This window comes from Danio rerio, chromosome 13, assembly GCF_052040795.2.
Source record: "Danio rerio strain M-AB ecotype USA chromosome 13, GRCz13ab, whole genome shotgun sequence".
NCBI lineage: Eukaryota > Metazoa > Chordata > Actinopteri > Cypriniformes > Danionidae > Danio > Danio rerio.
Window position 1 is genome coordinate 30702972 of NC_141033.1, and position 18855 is coordinate 30721826.

Consider the following 18855-nt stretch of genomic DNA (forward strand, 5'->3'; position numbering starts at 1 on the left):
CTATATATAGATAAACTAACAATTTGACTTTAAAATAACTATTTTCTCGGTTAAAAAAAACTCTTAAAAATTGATTTTGTGGCATAATTGATGAGTATTTTTCAAATTTTGAGGATATCCTGTACAGTCCTCATAGATTTCCTGTGCAGCACATGTAAGTTGCAATGATAACTACAAACATTTGGGAGAATCGCATTTATTTTGAACTGTGACTAAACTAACTGGAACTATTTGTGCAGTTCAACAAAAAATAATGCACACCCTCCAGCCAATCAGAGTCAAGAATTTCAACAGACCATGGAATAATAAAAAAATAACTAAACTATATTATACAAATTTAAGCAAAATTTTCTATTTCAAATTTGTTTTTTGTTTTTGTGATAGTTTCTTTAGTTTAATGTAGATTGTCTGTAGTAAATTATTTTGGCATTACAGCTTTTACCACACACAATAAAACCCTTTTAAATAAATAACACTCTCATTCTTACCCAAGAGAGCAGTTTGAGCAACCCCAGCCCAAGTTATCGATTCGCTATTGATTCAGTATAAGCCTCTGGTACTTTGGTTTCAAAGCCAAAATGTTCAGATCAATCTACTCTTGCAGCAGACAGATGAACCATCAACTACAGCTGGCTGAATGTACTTCCTTCTGCTGGTTTTGTAAATGTGAATGTGCACATATAAGCCATCACGTTTGGCCACAGGCACCAGCAGCCCCAAAGGCTCTGAGGTACTGAACTGCCCTGTCAGGACGTCTCCTTTCATACCTTCATCTTTCACTCTTCTTCCTTCATCTCATCTCCGTCTCTCCGGGAAGAGTACAAGACTAGTCTAGAACAGGAGGTGTCCGTGCAGTAGCAACTCTGTCTCCTTTAACACCCAGTCGCCTTCCAGGAGTTACAAAGACTGTGAATATTCTTGACTCAGTGGAGCGGAAAGCGGAGAGATTGCAGCTGGACTTCCAAAGGCCACTGCATTTTTCAATCTTCTCCACTGTGACCCACACTTCAGAAAACACACACAACCACACTTACAAGTAGAGCTGAGACAGATGGCTGGAGTGTAGGATTGTAGACTAGCGGGGTAGAAAGCCAAAAACGACTTTGTTTGTTCTGAAAGTGGAAATAAAATTGTCACTCATCTACTGGTAGCAAGCTAGGATTAAAAAAAAAATTACTTTAAAAAAGTAAGAAAATTTATTAGCCGTATACATTTCATCAGAATTAAATGTTGTTGATCAAACTCTGCATTTGCAAATTTAACATTTGGATGCAAATTATCTGTTGTTTTGCAATATACGACTAATAATAATATATAATATAACAATTAATAATATTAATAATAATAATAAAATACACAAGTTTTCGTTCTGCATGTTAGACTGGCGCTAAACCAATAATCTCTATTGTTGAATGACATTTGTTGACTCTTAAGGCTGATTTATACTTATGCGTCAAGCTCACGCGCATGTTTCGGTGCAGCCTTTGTGTGGTCGCATAGCCCTCGCTGTGGCTGTTGCCGACGCTGACGTGCACCTCTCAAAAAATGTAACTACACGTCGCAATAACGCTTAGCGCAAGCTTTGTGATTGATCGTCTTGGGCGGCACCGAAAGCCTCATGAACCCATTGGAGCGAGTGTTTATAAGCGTAGAGTCCCATGAAGGAGCTCTAGATGGAAAGTTTTGTTTTGTGTTTACCTTGTAATTAAAGCTGTTGCATGCCTGCCGGTTCCTGCCTCAAAATTAGTGAGTTTAGGTACTCGTACATTAAGGAACCATTTAGAAAAAACAAAACATCTGTAAAGAAACTCGACACAGAGGAACATAAAAACCTCACTGCGAGCTAGTGTTTGGGAAGTGTTATTGCAGAGCAGCACAAACAGTGCGCAGAAGTATAAATGCACAGCAATGCGCAAGGCATGCACTGTTCACTTGACGCAGAAGCATAAACCAGACTTAAGGGCGCACTCACATTCAGCTATCCGAACCGTGCCCGAGCGCGTTTCCCAGTTCGTTTGACAAGTGTGAGTGCTCTGAAACAGGCCCGGGTGAGGTTTAGTTGGCTAGCCCTGGCTCAGTTGGAAGAGGTGTGCCAGAGCACAGTTTGGTTGGGCTTTGGTGCGGTACGTTTGTAATGTGAATGCAAAGCGCACCTGAGCCCGAAAACTGAAAATGCAATTTCACTTTTAAGGGATTTTGTCATATGGATTTATTAATCTAATTTTTCAATGAATACAAACTGTTATAGTTTATTAAAGATGCAGACCCCTCACTGCACAACAGCTGCACCCTTAGCAAAACTCCTAGTACCTGCAGAACGATGACTTAAACATATACGAGCGTCAAAAGTGGTGGATCTATTTGGCAAAATATTTGTCTGCATCACTGCATCCCAAACTGCTAAAAATAATATAAAACAAATCGCACTTTAGCACAGTTCAAGGCAACTGTATCTAGTGTGAGTATGCCCTAAACTGAGGTAAGGAGCAGGCACATTCAAAGACACTGTACTAAATAAACAGCAAGCACATATTCTATACTAATTTTCCAAAAACTTACATTTTATTCTGACTATATTAAATAACTAAAGATAATGTAATGGCTTTTTTTACGTGAAATCAACTTAAAAAAATGACTAGTCAAATAGGCTGAAACAATGCAGGCTAATAAAAGCTTTAAAAAAATGATAATAATTACATGTTCATGTCAGTGCATCGCAACTTCATTTGATGAACACATTTAAATCACATTACATAAATACATTACACATTGATCAGCAAACAGTTTAACCACACCTGCAGGATGGTTGAGAACATACTTCATTGGTTTACTGGATATGCAAGAAGGAACTTCACTGGCTCTCAAGTGACAAGCAAGCATGCATATGATGTAATTTAAATGCTAAATTACTAAATTAACAGTAAACACTAAATTAAATGTTTATCATATGAAGCAATCGTTCACATTAGAAGGAATAAACAACTCAGTGCATGAATTAAGTTTGTCTATTTTTAGATGACCAGATTTTTAATAGAATGACAGTTCTCGCAGTTTTGATTAAAAATATCTTCCTTTGTAAATGAACCGTTTCTTCAATGCATTGCAAAGGAGATGCAGACAATTCGGCATTGAGTTCTGTGAACTCGAAAGAGCCTATTACAGTCGTTTCTGTTGAGTATGTGAACACAATGCCCAATCAAAGCCGTTTTAGAACTCAAAAAAGCAAGCGGGAAAATGCTGGTACCTCACTTTATTTATTTTTGATTTCAGTAGGTTAATTTGTACTATGCACTTTTATTGTTTGCTTTTCTGTACTTGTTCTAAATGCTCCTGTTATCTTTTGAGCATGCAGCATTACTTGGGTTTTGTTTGATGCATTCAAAAAGCATATTTTCTTTGAGCAGGTAAAATTAAAGGTTCGGTTCATACATCTGACTGCTTGAATTAATAGACAAAATTGCATTACTGTGAAGTAAAATGAAAAATTGTTGGTTGAAAGCATGGTCATTGCATCATGATGCACAGTGATATTGAATTAAACCAAATCAATCACGTGATAATCTTAACTAAACCAAACTCTGAGACTAGTATTCATCAACAAGCAAATTTCAAATGAGAGTGATGGCGAGTAAAGGCTGATTTATACTTCTGCATCAAGTACAGTGGATGGTCTGGCACAGCCGAAAACCCCTCACAATGGCTGACGCCAATCCTGAGGCACACCTCTAAAAAAAATAATTTCAAAAAAGCACTGATGAGTGTGAGTGGACCCGAGAGCAGTGGGAGAGTTGCAAGCCTGTTGGAGTGAGAGTTTAACAAGTGTCAAGTCCCGTGGAGGAGCTCCAGACGGAGACATTTGCTTGGTGTTTTATGGTTAAAGTTGTTGCATGTCTGCCGGTTCTCGTCTCTGAATAAGTGAGTTTGAGCTACTTGTACAGTAATGGCCCGTTTCCATTGAGTGGTACAGCACGGTATGATATGGGTCACTTTTATCACGCTTGCATTTCCATTTAAAGCGTACCAATGATGTATGACAGAAAGTTTCAGTCAACGTCATTCTCGCTTGAGAAAATGTCAAAGCTCTACGGGTCATTCACATGGCATATGAGAAGCGCTTCTCACAAAATCATACACATAAATACTTGTGCATAAATGTTCATTACTAATCTTTAATTAAACATGATTTGATAATAACTGCAGATCAATGATGAGTGCTAAATAGCCTACTGCAATGTCTGCAATTATGTAAAAAAAATAAATGCAACATACATGAACACATACAGTCTCCTATTTGTTACCAATTACAGAAAAAACTACATACAGTATAGATTTAGGCCTTATTTGGGTTCAAAAACAACACGCAACATTAGCCCAGTCAGTGCAAACCTCTCATCTCTATCTTTACTCTTCACCAGCACATGTGGCCTCTTGTTAGAAAGTTATTCCATCATTCCGAGTTCATAATAGTCCAAAAGGTGTTGATAATAGTCAAGCATGGCAGTTTACTCATGTTTTAGGTTGCTAAAAGAATCACTTGCTTCTTAGTTTTTTCCAGCATCTCCTTTTTTTCGCATGTCAGTCTCACATTTGTCCGTTTCTGAAAGGATCAGATGTCAGAAGCACTTAAATAATCACACGCACATTATTATTATCAGCTCAAGAAGTTTGTCATTTTAAATATAGTTGCATGGTGAACGATCTCGAGAAAGAGAAACGGCTCACGCTTTTTAACGGCATTCATAAACAACTATGGGGCACAGGGTAGATCCTGCTCTTCTTCTTGGCTTTGTGACTATTCATCAAGACGACGACAAGGTTTGTTTGAGCTCGGGTTGACCATGGCTGATTATTATATGTATATATTATTACAGGGTAATGTCTCAGCCTTGTTTTTAAAAATGTTGGTTCCGTGGTTTTCATTCTCCTGGCTTGTTGCACAAGCTAGTGACGTATTTCTGTAAACCAATAGCGCTCAGTTGCAAGACTTGCTCCGCCTTTCGGTATCCTTATGTTGTGCTAGGTAGGTGGTACAGCACGGTTCGCTTTTGGGTACCTTTGGACAGTGGAAACGGTCATAAAAGCATACCGAACCGTACCACTCAGTGGAAATGGGCCATTAAGTAACAAGGTATTTCCATTACAATGTAAAAAAAAAAAAAAAAAAAAAACAGCCACAAAGAAACAACACAGAGGAACATAAATCCAATGGCCAGCTAGCATTTCAGAAGTGTTATTGCAGGGCAACAAACAGAATGCAGAAGTATAAATGCATAACTATGTGCCAGGCATACGCTGTGGGTTACGGTAATCACTTGACAGAAGTTTAATTTAGCAGTAAATACTAGCAGCACATTTATTTTGTGTTTACCACTTTTCCCTTTAACAAGATTCTAACAACAACTAGTTTTCCATATTCTTATTTCATATGCTCGAGGGTCACCAATGTTGCCCTGCACAAGTGCCTCTCAACTCGCATCGCTTCAAGATTTTACAGAGCATGAAGGATAAGGAGCCATGCAGAGAAAGAGAATAACCCAGAGTGAAAGACACTGCTAAAGAAAAAGCACAGCCCCCTGTCCTCTCTGTGACTCTTTCCTCACTCAGGGCCACCCATCCTCGTCCTCCTGCCTGTCAATCAAACACAGCCATTGTGTTCCCTGACAGACAGATGACAATAATACACATTCCCAAGCGCCTCACGCACTCGCTTTTCTCCCACACACAAATGCCATTTTTCCTCTGCACTTGTTTTTCTGCGTCACAATCCCAGGTGACCCTTGAAAAACTGAGTTTCAGGGGAGGGAAAGGTGTGTGTGTGTGTGTGTGTGTGTGTGTGTGTGTGTGTGTGTGTGTGTGTGTGTGTGTGTGTGTGTGTGCTTGACTGTGAGTGCTTAGGAAGTGTAGCCTGAAGGAAAGCAAGGTGCCTGGAGTGATCCGTTCGCTACACAAGAACAAATGTAAGATGCCTGCTCAGGTTTTTCTTTTCTGGTGTTGCAAGGTTGTGAATGTGCGACGTCAACTAGACACACAATTCAAATTATTGCTGCTGTGGCCATTTCAGCACATCTAAAGAAGTGTTTGTTTGTTTGCTCAACATCTCTGCAGTATAGAGAAATGAAGTCAAGCTTGCAATATCTGTTACCGTACGTGTCCAGTGGCGCGGAAGAAACTCGTTCGATAGCGCTCAAAGCACTAGAGATCTGATACTCTGGGGAGTTTGTCTCTTGAAATGAACAGCAGTTTGGTTGTTTCTGTGTGGGCTATGATTGCGGTCAATACACACTAGGAGAAGTCATTGTACATGCAGAAGATTACTGTAGGAGAAATGCAAAGCTTATTTCTGATTGCCACAAACTTACATGTCAATTTGATGCAATTTTAGATTGTTTTTATAATGATGAACATAGTTTTAACAGGGAGAAATTAAATCAATAAATATTCAGACTGTTGTTTTTAATTACATGGTTTAAAAACATTTTGATTTTGGTGTCCCAAGTTTGAGATTCCATCAACCCTCCCTCTCTCTTTCTTTCCAACTTTGTTCCCTGCGTATACATACAGTCTTATCAAAATTAAGACAAAAACGAAAAAATTAACTATATTTTTATTTATATTAACGTTTCAAAAATATATATTTAAGTTGTATAATATATATATATATATATATATATATATATATATATATATATATATATATATATATATATATATATATGTTGAAATAATGGACAGAATTTGTGTAACCAATATATGTACGCAGAAATAAAATTGCATGCTTATTCTGAGCAGTACTTTTTTTTAAATATATAAAAGTATAACAGATGTAATACAGCAAGAAGGTCACTGGTTCGAGCCCCAGTTTTCATAGTCATAGTCAGTCAACGACATTTAGTACAGGTTAATTGAATAAGCTAAATTAGCAGTAGTATATGTGAGTGCGTGCAAGAGTGTGTGGGTGTTTTCCCAGTATTGGGTTGCAGCTGGAAGCGCATACACTGAGTAAAACATGTGCTGGATAAGTTGGCGGTTCAATCCACTGTGGCGACCCCTGATTAATAAAGGGACTAAGCTGAAAAGAAAATGAATGAAAAAAATGTAATAAATTGTATTGTCCAGTTAAATTTAAACAAACTGGAAATTAATTAAAATGTTATTATATTTTATATGATTAAAAGCTTAATTTTAGTCAAAGTTAAGTAAACTGAAAGAAATCGCAATATGAACGACTAATTTTACACTTCAATAGAAGGGTTAATATTATGAAAATACATAAGACTTTAGGTTGGTCATTAGTGAAGGATAGTGTATTTGTTTCTCTGTTGTGTTTCATAGGAAATATTTCTGTGTCAAGAGCTACAAGTGTATTGCACTTTCAACTTTTGTATAGTAATGCTGGTCATAATTTTACCACCAGACATGCATCAAAAGGAAAATTTCTGCTTCCTGTTTCAAAAACTAATGCAAAGCAATGGAACGTGATTTATAGAAGAATGAGAACATGAAATTAATTGGTATCAGACATTACATGCTTTGTAACAAGCAAAATTAGGTTTTAAAAAATCGTTGAAGAAATAGTTAATGCCCCAATATTAAGTGGATTGTTGATCTGGATGTTATGTATGAATTTAGGTTTTTATGTTTTTCATTGGTCTTTGTTGTTGTGCATTATTGTACTTTTGTTTTGTGTTTGATAAACCCCAGGAAGAATAGCCACTAGCTTGGTATTGGCTAATGGGGTCCTGAAAAATAAATAAAAATAAGAACTGAGGCTACACGATATTGAAAAAAAAAAATCCAACATTGTGTGAAATTTTCGAATTCTCTAAGAATATTGCAATATAAATACAACTTCACCAGATGACTTAAATGTCTTTATTCGAAAAGAATTTATAATTTTAGATCGATTAGGATGGTTCTGTTGGGCAGTCCATCTGCATAAAATATAATAAACCATCTGCAAGCATAGAGCAATACAATAAAGATAAAGATACAATTGAAATAAACAGTGTTTTATCATCTTCAGAGTCTAACAGTATTCAGGTACATTGAAAACTGAAAATAAGGATGAATCATTATCAAAGGTTACAAATGGTACAGTTTTTTATGCCTGAATGCATTTAAAATCACAATACACTCTCATGCTAAACGCAAAAGATAAATTTAACTACAAACTCAACACTGCATATCCTGCATATCATCGATGCTAAAATGAAACATTGTGCAGCTCTACTATGAAACAACTTAAAATACATTTCTGTAATTTGTTAAAGCTCTTTTTTTTCAAAGTATAATTTAAGTTTTGGTTCAAACTATGAAATATAATTTAATCTAAATCAAAAATATTTATGTGGTCAACAAAAACACAACTTCATAACAAAACAGAACAAAATACATTCACACAAAGTGGAAATATTGTTTAATATATATTTTTTGTACTTTACAAAGTAGAAAACTATCTTATATAGTTATCTACCTTAGATCAGAAGTATAATCTTGCTTTGGACAAACCTAAACATTTCTCTAACTTGTTAGCTAGTTATGAATTACCCTCAAATTATAGTTTTGATTAGGTTTAATAGGAAAAATGTATTTAATGTAAAAAATGTATAAAAATTTTATAAAACAAGTTATAATCAGAAACACAATTTTTTACTTAATCCAATATAAGAATGTACTATAAATGTAAAGGCTGGCTCACACTGTGCGATTTTTTTAAATCCCGAACGATTGTGGCATGTCAGACTGCACGAACATGGCTCCCATGTCACACTGTAAGATCTTAGCTTTCAAAAAGTCAGACTGAAGGACAATGAAGACACACCAAACATGAAAGAAAACATCCCGGAGTTTGACGTCATTCACCCATGACACTTTCATTATCCTGCATTCTCCCAGCAAATGTAAACAAACTGTAATAGCGAGTCTCAATAATAAAACCAGGAAGAAAACTCCTATTAGTTCTTGGATTGATGCTCATCGCAGCTGTTGTCACACTGCAAGAAAGTGTCTGAAATCTTCTGACACTCCTAGAACTTCATCAGAGGAAAAATCTGATCGCAACGAGCACTAAATGGCTATCTGTGAGCATGTCAAACCAACAATTAAAGATCACCAATTTTACCCAAATTCATCTCAGATGACAAGACCGTGGCTGAAATCTGGGGGCTGTGTGAGGAGGGCTTAAGACACAGATGTTTCACATTTTTCAGAGCACCAAATCAGCATATTTTGTTGACTTTTAAAGGATCATGTGATATTAAAGATAAATCTAGTAATTCTACTTTAAAGATAAATATTGTAATAACAAAAAACTAATATCACAATATTACTGTTTTTACCTCAATTTGAAAGATGATGAATTTGATTTATCACCATAACAATTGAACACTTAACACTTTCATTTACTCCATTCTATTCTAATCAAATCTTAATTCTGAAACAAAAGTAGTATGTTTTTTCAGCACTAAATTCACCAAAAGTGGCGTCTTCTGGATCACCTTATTCGCATAAAGTTCCTCAACTATCTGACATTCTCTCCACGTTCTTCCCAAACTCCCCACATGAGGTTCTTAAACCTAAATGAACCCAGAGATTTCAGTGATCTAATTTCCAGCAAAGAGATGTATGAATATGCAAGACAAATTAAACTCCAGTGCCCAGAGTGTTTAAATTGACATCACAAGAGAGACGGGACTGTGATCTTCCTTATGGCCGCTGTGCATTAATGCGTAATTCCCAGACACTCAGTAATCAAGCGAAACACAACATCAAAAAAAGTCTCAAATTTGTGAAGCATTTCCCTAATGAGATCACATTTCAGAGACTCAGCATGGATGTGATCAGCATCAGGTACACGATTTTTTAAATAGAAATGATTCATAAGCGCATCTCTTGTTAAAAAGGGCACTCGTTCCATTTTTTTTTTTTTTTGGTCAGTAATGAGATTTCTTACCTTCTCCAGAACTGCTGGCTTGTTCTCTTTATCCGTGTCCTTTTCTCTTTTCTTCTCCTCCTTTTTCTTCTCTCTCTCCTTCTGTGTCAGATTGAAGAGCAGAAAATATTGTGTGTCAGGATAAACTGTACTCAGAGACAGGACAGGTTTGCACACACACACAAACACTTTACGCATGCACACGCAAGAAACTGAAGGTGGGGAAAAAGTGGAGTCAGCTACAAGTCTGAGGTGCCTTTAGGGCACAAGGAGTACAATCCTGCCTTGAGGCCTGTACTTTGAGAGCTTAAATATGGCAACCACAGCTTGAAACACACAGTAAGATTTATACTATAGGTTTCTTCAGTTATAGACATGTTGCAGAGGAATTTTATTTGTCTTTACAATTGGTTCACTATTACCAAGTTAATATTGCGCAGTTAGCATGGCTCATTTGAATAGATATGAACACTAGGTGTCATCCAAATCATGGTGTGCACCAAATAAAAACAAAAAACACTCTTTCAAGTTAAGATTAGTTTGACATAAACGCCCCCAACCCACCGAATGAGGGTAGATTTCAGCTGTGGCGCATTAGAAAGCCACTTCGGCAGGTTGAAAATAATTTTTAATTTTAGTTTATTTAAAAAGTCACTGGAATTAACAACTAATTGCAAGGTGATGATAGGAAACCACAACTCTCATGAGTAATCCCTGCAACCCAGTGTTTGCTCAAGCGCCACACAATAGAAAAAGTGAAATGAATGAGCACAGAGCTCCACACTTTCGCTTCAGTTCAGTTATTTAACATTGTGTGTATACCAGCTGGTATGGCATACACAACACATAAAAAGTTAAATGAATGAGTCGTGTGGACATAATTTCTAAATAAAGCAATTTTAACATGCCAAAGTCAAATTTATACAATATAAAATTTATTTTACCAACAAGATGATCTCTAGTGAAAATGCCAATGCTAGAGATGCTGAACAACTACTACCAGTGGCCGGTGGTCAAAAAAGTTAATGCCAAGCCCTGTTATTACTACATAAACAATCAGATTTTTTTATCTCATCCTAAACCTACTCCTCACCACAATTTAAATGTGTTAAACAAATTTTAACAAATCTCAGACAATAATATTCTTGTGCAAAAACACACAAAATAACATATTACAAGAGTACTGAAAACTAGACATCTGACTAGTCATTTTAAAGGCATAGTTTTTAATTAAATTAAACCCAAAGATTGTAATGACCTATTTACAGTTTCGGTTGTGGTTACAAACCTTTATGGGTTTCTTCTGATGAGCACAAAAGAATAGATTTTAAAGAATGCTGGCTCTGCTTGCACCCAATGACTTCCAAACTATTTTTTTTACTGTGAAAGTCAATGGGTTCCAAGCTAACATTTTTCAAAACATCTTATTTTGCGTTCAACAGAAGAAACTTAAACAGGTTTTGAACAAGTCAAGAGTGAGTAAATGACAGAACTTTCATTTTTATTTGAAATATCCCTTTAAGATCAGCTTATTACAACCAGATTCCAAGTTAAATTTATCTATTAAGTACAATTAATTTTTGATCATTTGTTAGTGAAGTGAGGTAAAGTAAGAAAACTTTAAATTCATTTAATTATAAACTTAATTTATTTACTTATTTTAAACCATTCATTTTTTATTTGTGGTTTCTAAGTTCAAACACAATTTTACCAAGGCTTTTTACAACACGTATTAAGCTTGGCCTTGATATCAAGCTCTCTTTTTCTCACAGATTTGCATGTAAGGCTGGTCAAGGTGTGGGAGTGATGGATCAGAGTGGGTTTTCTGCAGTGGTGCTGCTGTGTCTGACTGGCACTATGATTACCAGCAGACGGAACAAATGGAGAGCCGGCCTGTAGGAAAGGTGCGGATTGGCCGTTTGGAGCTCTTTATGGGCACATTGATTATTCTATTTCCCCTCTGCATGCTGACAGAGCTGTGCTATCGATTCCTTTCCACAGCACAGCACAGAGGCAACAGACTCCACACTCTCTTCAATACAACCACAGTGCTTTCAACAACAATTGTGAAGCCGCCAGCGTGGTTCCTATAGGCTCTGTCACCTTCCCCTTTGTTCCGCTTAAATTAACGTTCCGACAGGCTGTTTTATAATCTGCTGCCAAAACTATCAATAGACATACGCCTCTGGTTTGTTCAGTTAAATTTGGTTTACACGCTCCATTTGACAAATAGATTATGCACTGGAATAGTGAACATTAAAGAAAGGTAAAAGATTTGATACACTCTTCGTTAAATATTATTATTGATGATTTAGTTTAATAAAATGAACAAATAACAAAAAAGTGTTTTATATTTGAAACAACAAATAATAATAATAATGATAATAATAATAATAATAATTATTATTATTATTATTATTATTATTATTATTCATTCATTTTCTTTTCGGCTTAGTCCCTTTATAAATCCGGGGTTGCCACAGCGGAATGAACCACCAACTTATCCAGCATGTTTTTTTACGCAGCGGATGCCCTTCCAGCTGCAACCCATCTCTGGGAAACATCCACACACTCATTCAGACTCATAAACTACGGACAATTTTGCCTACCCAATTTACCTGTACCGCATGTCTTTGGACTGTGGGGTAAACCAGAGCACCTGGAGGAAACCCACGTGAACACTGGGAGAACATGCAAACTCCACACAGAAACGCCAACTGACCTAGCCAAGGCTTGAACATATAGTGTCCCCTTTACTTTTACTGGGGCAAAAGATGTCACACAGACCACAGGTTGAGCTCCCCTGCTGGCCTCACTAACACCACTTCCAACAGCAACCTATTTTTCTCATGTGGTCTACCATCCAGGTACTGACCAGGCTCACCCCTGCTTAGCTTCAGTGAGTAACCGGTCTAGAGTTACAGGGTGATATGCAGGGCCGGAGTGGGACTCTTTTTTAGCCCTGGAGTTTCAAGCCTCAGACCGGCCCACCTCAGTTCACCACTGACTATATTAAAATAAGGTTATTTCCAATTCAGTTTCTAATTACACTATCACGTCTTTTATTGAGAAAACAGCTCTTTTAGAACTTTAAATGTTCAACAACCCTTACAGTATTATGTCTTAACAATAAAAATGAAAAAAAAAAATTGTTACTCAGACAAGGACCGAACCCAGGTTGGCCGCGTCATAATCTAACGTACTAACCACTGTACCACAACAGCTGTACGTTGAATGGTGACTTATCTAGTTATATCATCTTTAACCTGCAGGCTGCATCCTGCTCATGAGGCTACGAGAAAATAGATAAAAAGAGCAGAGCTGTGGTAAAATAATGAATAAGAAGGCTGTGGTCAAGTAAATAAATAAATTATTTTTAAAAAGTGTGACTGCTGAGAGCTACAGATTCTGGAACTAGGGACACCGGCCCTCGCGGCCAAAAAACGGACCGGCCCACCGGGAATTCTCCCGGTCCTCCCGATTAGCCAATCCGGGCCTGGTGATATGGCTGTATCATCCGCTTATGCAACAAGCCAGAATGAAAACATTAATTTTGAGAGATTAATATATAAATATATATATAAATAGTGAGAGATTAATGAGAGATTAATTTATATATATATATATATATATATATATATATATATATATATATATATATATATATATATATATATATATATATATATATTAGGGATGTAACGGTATCAGAATTTCACGGTACGGTAATACCTCGGTATGAATGTCACGGTACGGTATTTATTGAATCATTTACAGGAAAAAACAAAACTTATGAAAATACTCCAAAAAAGTGCCAAAAGTGTCAATGACATACAAATTAGCCATCTATCTGTAAGCTTTGAAACAGGAACTTCAATTTTAATAACAAAAAATTATTAAACCATGTAAAAAAAATAAAGTTTCAATTTAGTACTGTTGAAAACTCATGACATTCAACATTTAATCACACTCAGCCCATCTACCCAGATCAGAGCTCTGCTAGTCGGACTTCTCATCAAGCATCTCCCGCTGGATCTAATCTCACTATATTTATTAAACGGGATATTTCATTTATCTTGTTGTCTTTATCTAACGACATATTCCCTGACTTTGGGCATTGGAATCTATTACTTGTTCTCAGGTAACGTGTTTTGGCTGAGCGCAAAGATAAGTTAATGATTAATGTAACCACGTACATTCTGTATATTGACTGATCGCTTGCCTTTATTTCCTATAATGTATAAACTTATTGTATGTTATACTTTTAAAATGGCCATTATCGATCCTAAAACTGATACTCAGCAAAAGAGAGGCTGTGTTTCGTATTTTCACTGAAATTGAAAGGAGGCAGTTGTTATCGGCTCCGTTTTGTTATAAATATCCACACAGTGAAGATGACGCTTATCTTATGCAGCACGACGCCTCAACATGTCTGCTGTCTAAGTTGCTAATATTAAAATGAAAATAGGCAGTTCCTTAAATCATGTTTACATTTTATTGTTGAGAAAGTGAAACAACGAAGCCAGGGTGATGTGAATGAAGTTATAAAGTACACTGTTCCCTTTAAAGATTTACCCGTGTCCTCGGTATAATCTGCTTTTCCATATCAAACTGAGAAGAAGAGACTGCAGCCTTGATCAAACTTGCAAAGTCTGAACTTACACGGAGAGAATGCAGGACTTAACTGTGCGTGTTAGGCTACTTAATATTCAGGAAAAGCCCCAATCAGAGAGGCAAATATCTGCAGCCCCGCCTCCGTTTTCAGATGTCTCCGTTTTCCATCATCCACAATGAGACGGAGCAGCAGCGTTTCAAGAATGAAACCGGCCTCTCCAGCGTTTTCGAAACGCTCTGTTTTCGGCGCTCGAGAACTCCGGCGTAGTGTGGACGGTTGGCGTAACCGTAGCAAAACTTATGCGTTTTCAAACTAAAACGCATTAGTGTTAACGGGGCCTTAGAGTTTTCCAGCTCTTTTCATCCCCGCTTCTAGCAGCACACTCCATTTCCGCATTACTGGATCTGTAGCGACAACAGACCGCAAGGGCTGATGGTCAAGCATGGGCTGATGGCAATTGTAGTTTTCGCTACCTCCCGTTCGCTTCATTCGCCTGAGCAAATTTTCTCAGAAGACCTATAGTTTTACAGAGTCATGCGACTTCAGTAATATCGAAAAAAATTAATATTGCGGTATGACGGTATTTACAATACCGTTACATCCCTAATATATATATATATATATATATATATATATATATATATATATATATATATATATATATATATATATATATATACACACATATATATACATATATACACATATATATATACATATATACACATATATATACATATATACACATATATATATATATATATATATATATATATATATATATATATATATATATATATATATATACATATACATACATATACATATATATATATATACATATACATACATATACATATATATACATATATATACATATATATATATATACATATACATATATATCAAGTGTGCCGCAAGCCTACGTTTGAGTGAAGGTTTCGGCCGTTAGATCGCCCCCTGGGGGCTGGCTGCAGTACAAGTCATAAAGCCCGCCTCCTCCGTGTTAATGAAGGAGACTTGAGCCCAAATAAAAAAAAATATTACACTTGCAATAAAATGTCCCGAAAGATGGTTCTGGTCGATTAAGGCACTGGTTATTGTGCTGAAATAGGTGCAAATCTTCATTTTTGTAAACAGTTTGTTTTTAGCAGTAATTTAATGCTGGGCGTGTCATCGTGATTTACAGCTGTGATTGACAGTTTCTCAAAGCGCGGCGTCTGAGCTTCGGCAGGAGACTGAAGTAGACTGAAATGTTATTATTCGATTTCTGTGTTATTTTACCATGACAAAATGAGTTCAGCAGTAAACTATAGTTTCTGACATACTTGATCCTGGTGGAACACTGTTTATTCGCTAAGTTCAGGGCTTTTTTCGGGCTTTATTAGTTTGCTGATACACGCCTAGCCACCCAGATAGCAAAACACAGTTCCGGCTAGATTCTCGCCTGCCGGAGACTTATCTCTTAGAGCTCAGACTGACTAATGTTACCTCTGCTGGACCTACTCCGGATGCCTGGACTCACTGCCCGATTCCAGTCCGAGTCAATCGAGCCAGATGCGGCGGCCGAGCGAGCAGGCGCTGCCGCATGCGAGCCGGAATCAGCCTGCGACGCCGCGAGTAAGTTATGCGCTGCGGCCTGGAGCTGGCGCGATTGAATATATAAAACCCTCATATTTGTTAACGTTATTACATCCATTTGTGTTGATATGACAGCAAACGCATGCTGAGAAGTTCGGGGGGCGTAGTTGATTTTACATAAAGCGTTTGATTGGAAGCTCGACTCCGCTCATTTTCACGGCTCCTCCTCTGGCTCCATCAGACAGTCCTTCTGCGCATGTCTGGCTCCAATTTCAGCAGTCTTTTGCGACAGTTTGTGCCCGTCAAGCAGGCGTTTTGCCCTCAAGGCGTTCAATGGGAAAAAGGGCTGTCGCGTCGTCCATATTTTTTACAGTCATTGATATATATACATATACATATATATACATATACATATATATACATATATATACATATACATACACACATATAATAAGAGCCATGGTCAATCCAGGCTCAAACTAACCTTGACGTCGTCTTGATGAACACTCACAAAGCTACGGAGTAGAGCAGAATCTACCCTGGGTCTCGTAGTTTTTTATGAGCCAGTCTGAGTTTCTTGCTTGCGCTCACTGTGCGTCTATATCTAAAATTACAAACTTCTTGAGCTGATGATAATAGCGTGTGCTTGATTATTCACGTGCTTTTGAAACCCGATCCTGTCAGACACTGACAAACACGAGAGTGAAGCGCGGAAAAAAGGAGAAAGCGGAAAAAAGGAGCACATTATTTCTTCAGCAAACGTTAACAAAATGCCTTGTTTTAATTTGTATCATCACCTTTTGGACTAATATGGAAATTATAAAATTACTCTTTAACAGAGGCTACACATGCTGCTGAAGATTACAGACACAGATCAGAGGTCTTCTCTGACTGTAGGCTATATTTTGTGTTGTTTGGAACCTAAATAAGGACTAAATATCTGCTGTGTGTAGTTGCTATGTAGTTGGTAACATATCGGAGACTGTCTGTGTCTGTATGTGTTCATATATGTTAATTCATTTATTCATTTAATATAATCACAGACGCTACAGTAGGCTATTTTACACTCATTGAAATCCTGTTTATAGAAAAGTAAGTAATAAACATTTATTCACAAGTATTTATGTGTGTAAAGCCTCTGTTTTGTGAGAAGTGCTTTTCATATGATATGTGAGTGACCCGTACAGTTTTATTGTAGACATTTCCTCGAGCGAGAATGATGCGACTGAAACTTTCTGTCATACACCACACACCCACCAAAAGGGTACCCTTGGTAGTGTAAACGCAAGCCTGATAAAGCTGACCCATACCGTAATGTACCAGTCAGTGGAACCGAGCCATAAAGGCACGATATGTAATTTTCACCACTAGAGGGCGCGTTTTCACAACAATCAAAGGCGTAGTTTGGTAATGCCATTACTGCGTGTGGAACTATGGGAGTTGTTGACTTTATTCCATCCAATCCAACATGACTCCTGCAGAAATCATGTTCATAAATACCGTATTCAAAAGTTATTATTATGATAGTATGAAACAGAGTAACACTAAAAGCTGTCAAAGCCAAACAAGGCCGCTGAAGAAATTGCTTTATTTATTTGAACTTGAAATAATCCATTCCACATTTGGAATAATATTAGTCTATATGTCAGTAAAGTATATAATACTGTCCTGTATAATACTGTATATATTACTGTTAAAAACGTCCACGTCTAACATTTAGGCGCTGTTGAGCACATGCCTCAACAGAAATGACTGTGATTGGCCACAAGCGGACATCAGTTCACTGAACTCACTGCTGTTTACTGAGTGTAAACACAGATATACAAAAATTGAAGTATTGCAGTCACGTCGACTAGCTGGTTTGTCTTTAAGCTGACAAACGAGCAATCCGTTGATGAATTGCGGCTTTAAAACAATCCAGTGTCTTTTTATCTGTGGTTACATAAACAGCTGTGAGTTTGGTGAACTGATGACCCTTACAGTCATTTTTGTTAAGCATGTAAACACAATGGCAAATCAGCGCTGCTTAAGAACTCTCAACAGCGTTCAAATGTTAGTGAGAAATTGACATTTTTAAAAATCTCAGTATCGATTAGTACCGAATTGCAGTATTATAACAACCCTAAATGTATGATTCAAAGACATTTTTACATACATATGACACCATCTACTGTACCATGTAACTGATGCAATCTTCACTTGATATTAGGTTTAATCTATTTTGATCACTACTGTAGGCATCAGTATTTACATTTAAACAAACGTATAGGATTTCTGTCATAATTTGACTTTTAGTAACGCAAGACTGAAACACTCAAGACTGTTTCATTCTTGCACATATCAAAATATACTAATCAATGCTTTTGTTTTGATTAGTAGGTTTTGTTTTGAAGTAGGCTCAGCTCTAATGCCTACTTCATAAATGTGGCAAATATAGAACATGTTTGCCATATTTCCAACTATACAATTTGGAAAGCAATAATTCTAGACTTAAGCATACTGTTGAAGATAGAAAACATGTAAATTGGGATGCAGTCTAGAGCATGCAGAGCACAAGCACAGCACTGAGATCAGTGAAGCGCACAGCACATCGCTACAGTACCTCCAGTTTGCTTTTCTCAGCTGCTTGCGAAGAAGGAGACGATACTGAGGGCAAAGCAGCATCAGAGGACTTCTGCAGGGCCAGAGGAGAGAGGGGGAAAGAGGGAAATTGAAAGAGAATGAGAGA

The 18855-nt window shown here is 37.0% G+C and overlaps 1 protein-coding gene across 6 annotated transcripts in view; it reads right to left on the minus strand.

Annotated features, from left to right (window-relative positions):
- The window catches only part of smap1 (small ArfGAP 1), a 216832-nt gene that overhangs the window by 112268 nt on the left and 85709 nt on the right, over positions 1-18855 (minus strand). For 2 of the 6 annotated variants that reach the window (XR_015505439.1, XM_087278564.1), the window contains exons 5-6: positions 18730-18801; positions 9953-10033 (exon numbers count right to left, since the gene is read on the minus strand). Coding sequence is in view for 4 of the 6 variants with exons in the window: in XM_087278564.1 (XP_087134690.1) it covers positions 9953-10033; positions 18730-18801 (153 nt within the window). In the remaining 2 variants the exon portion in view is untranslated. 6 annotated transcript variants of the gene reach the window in all.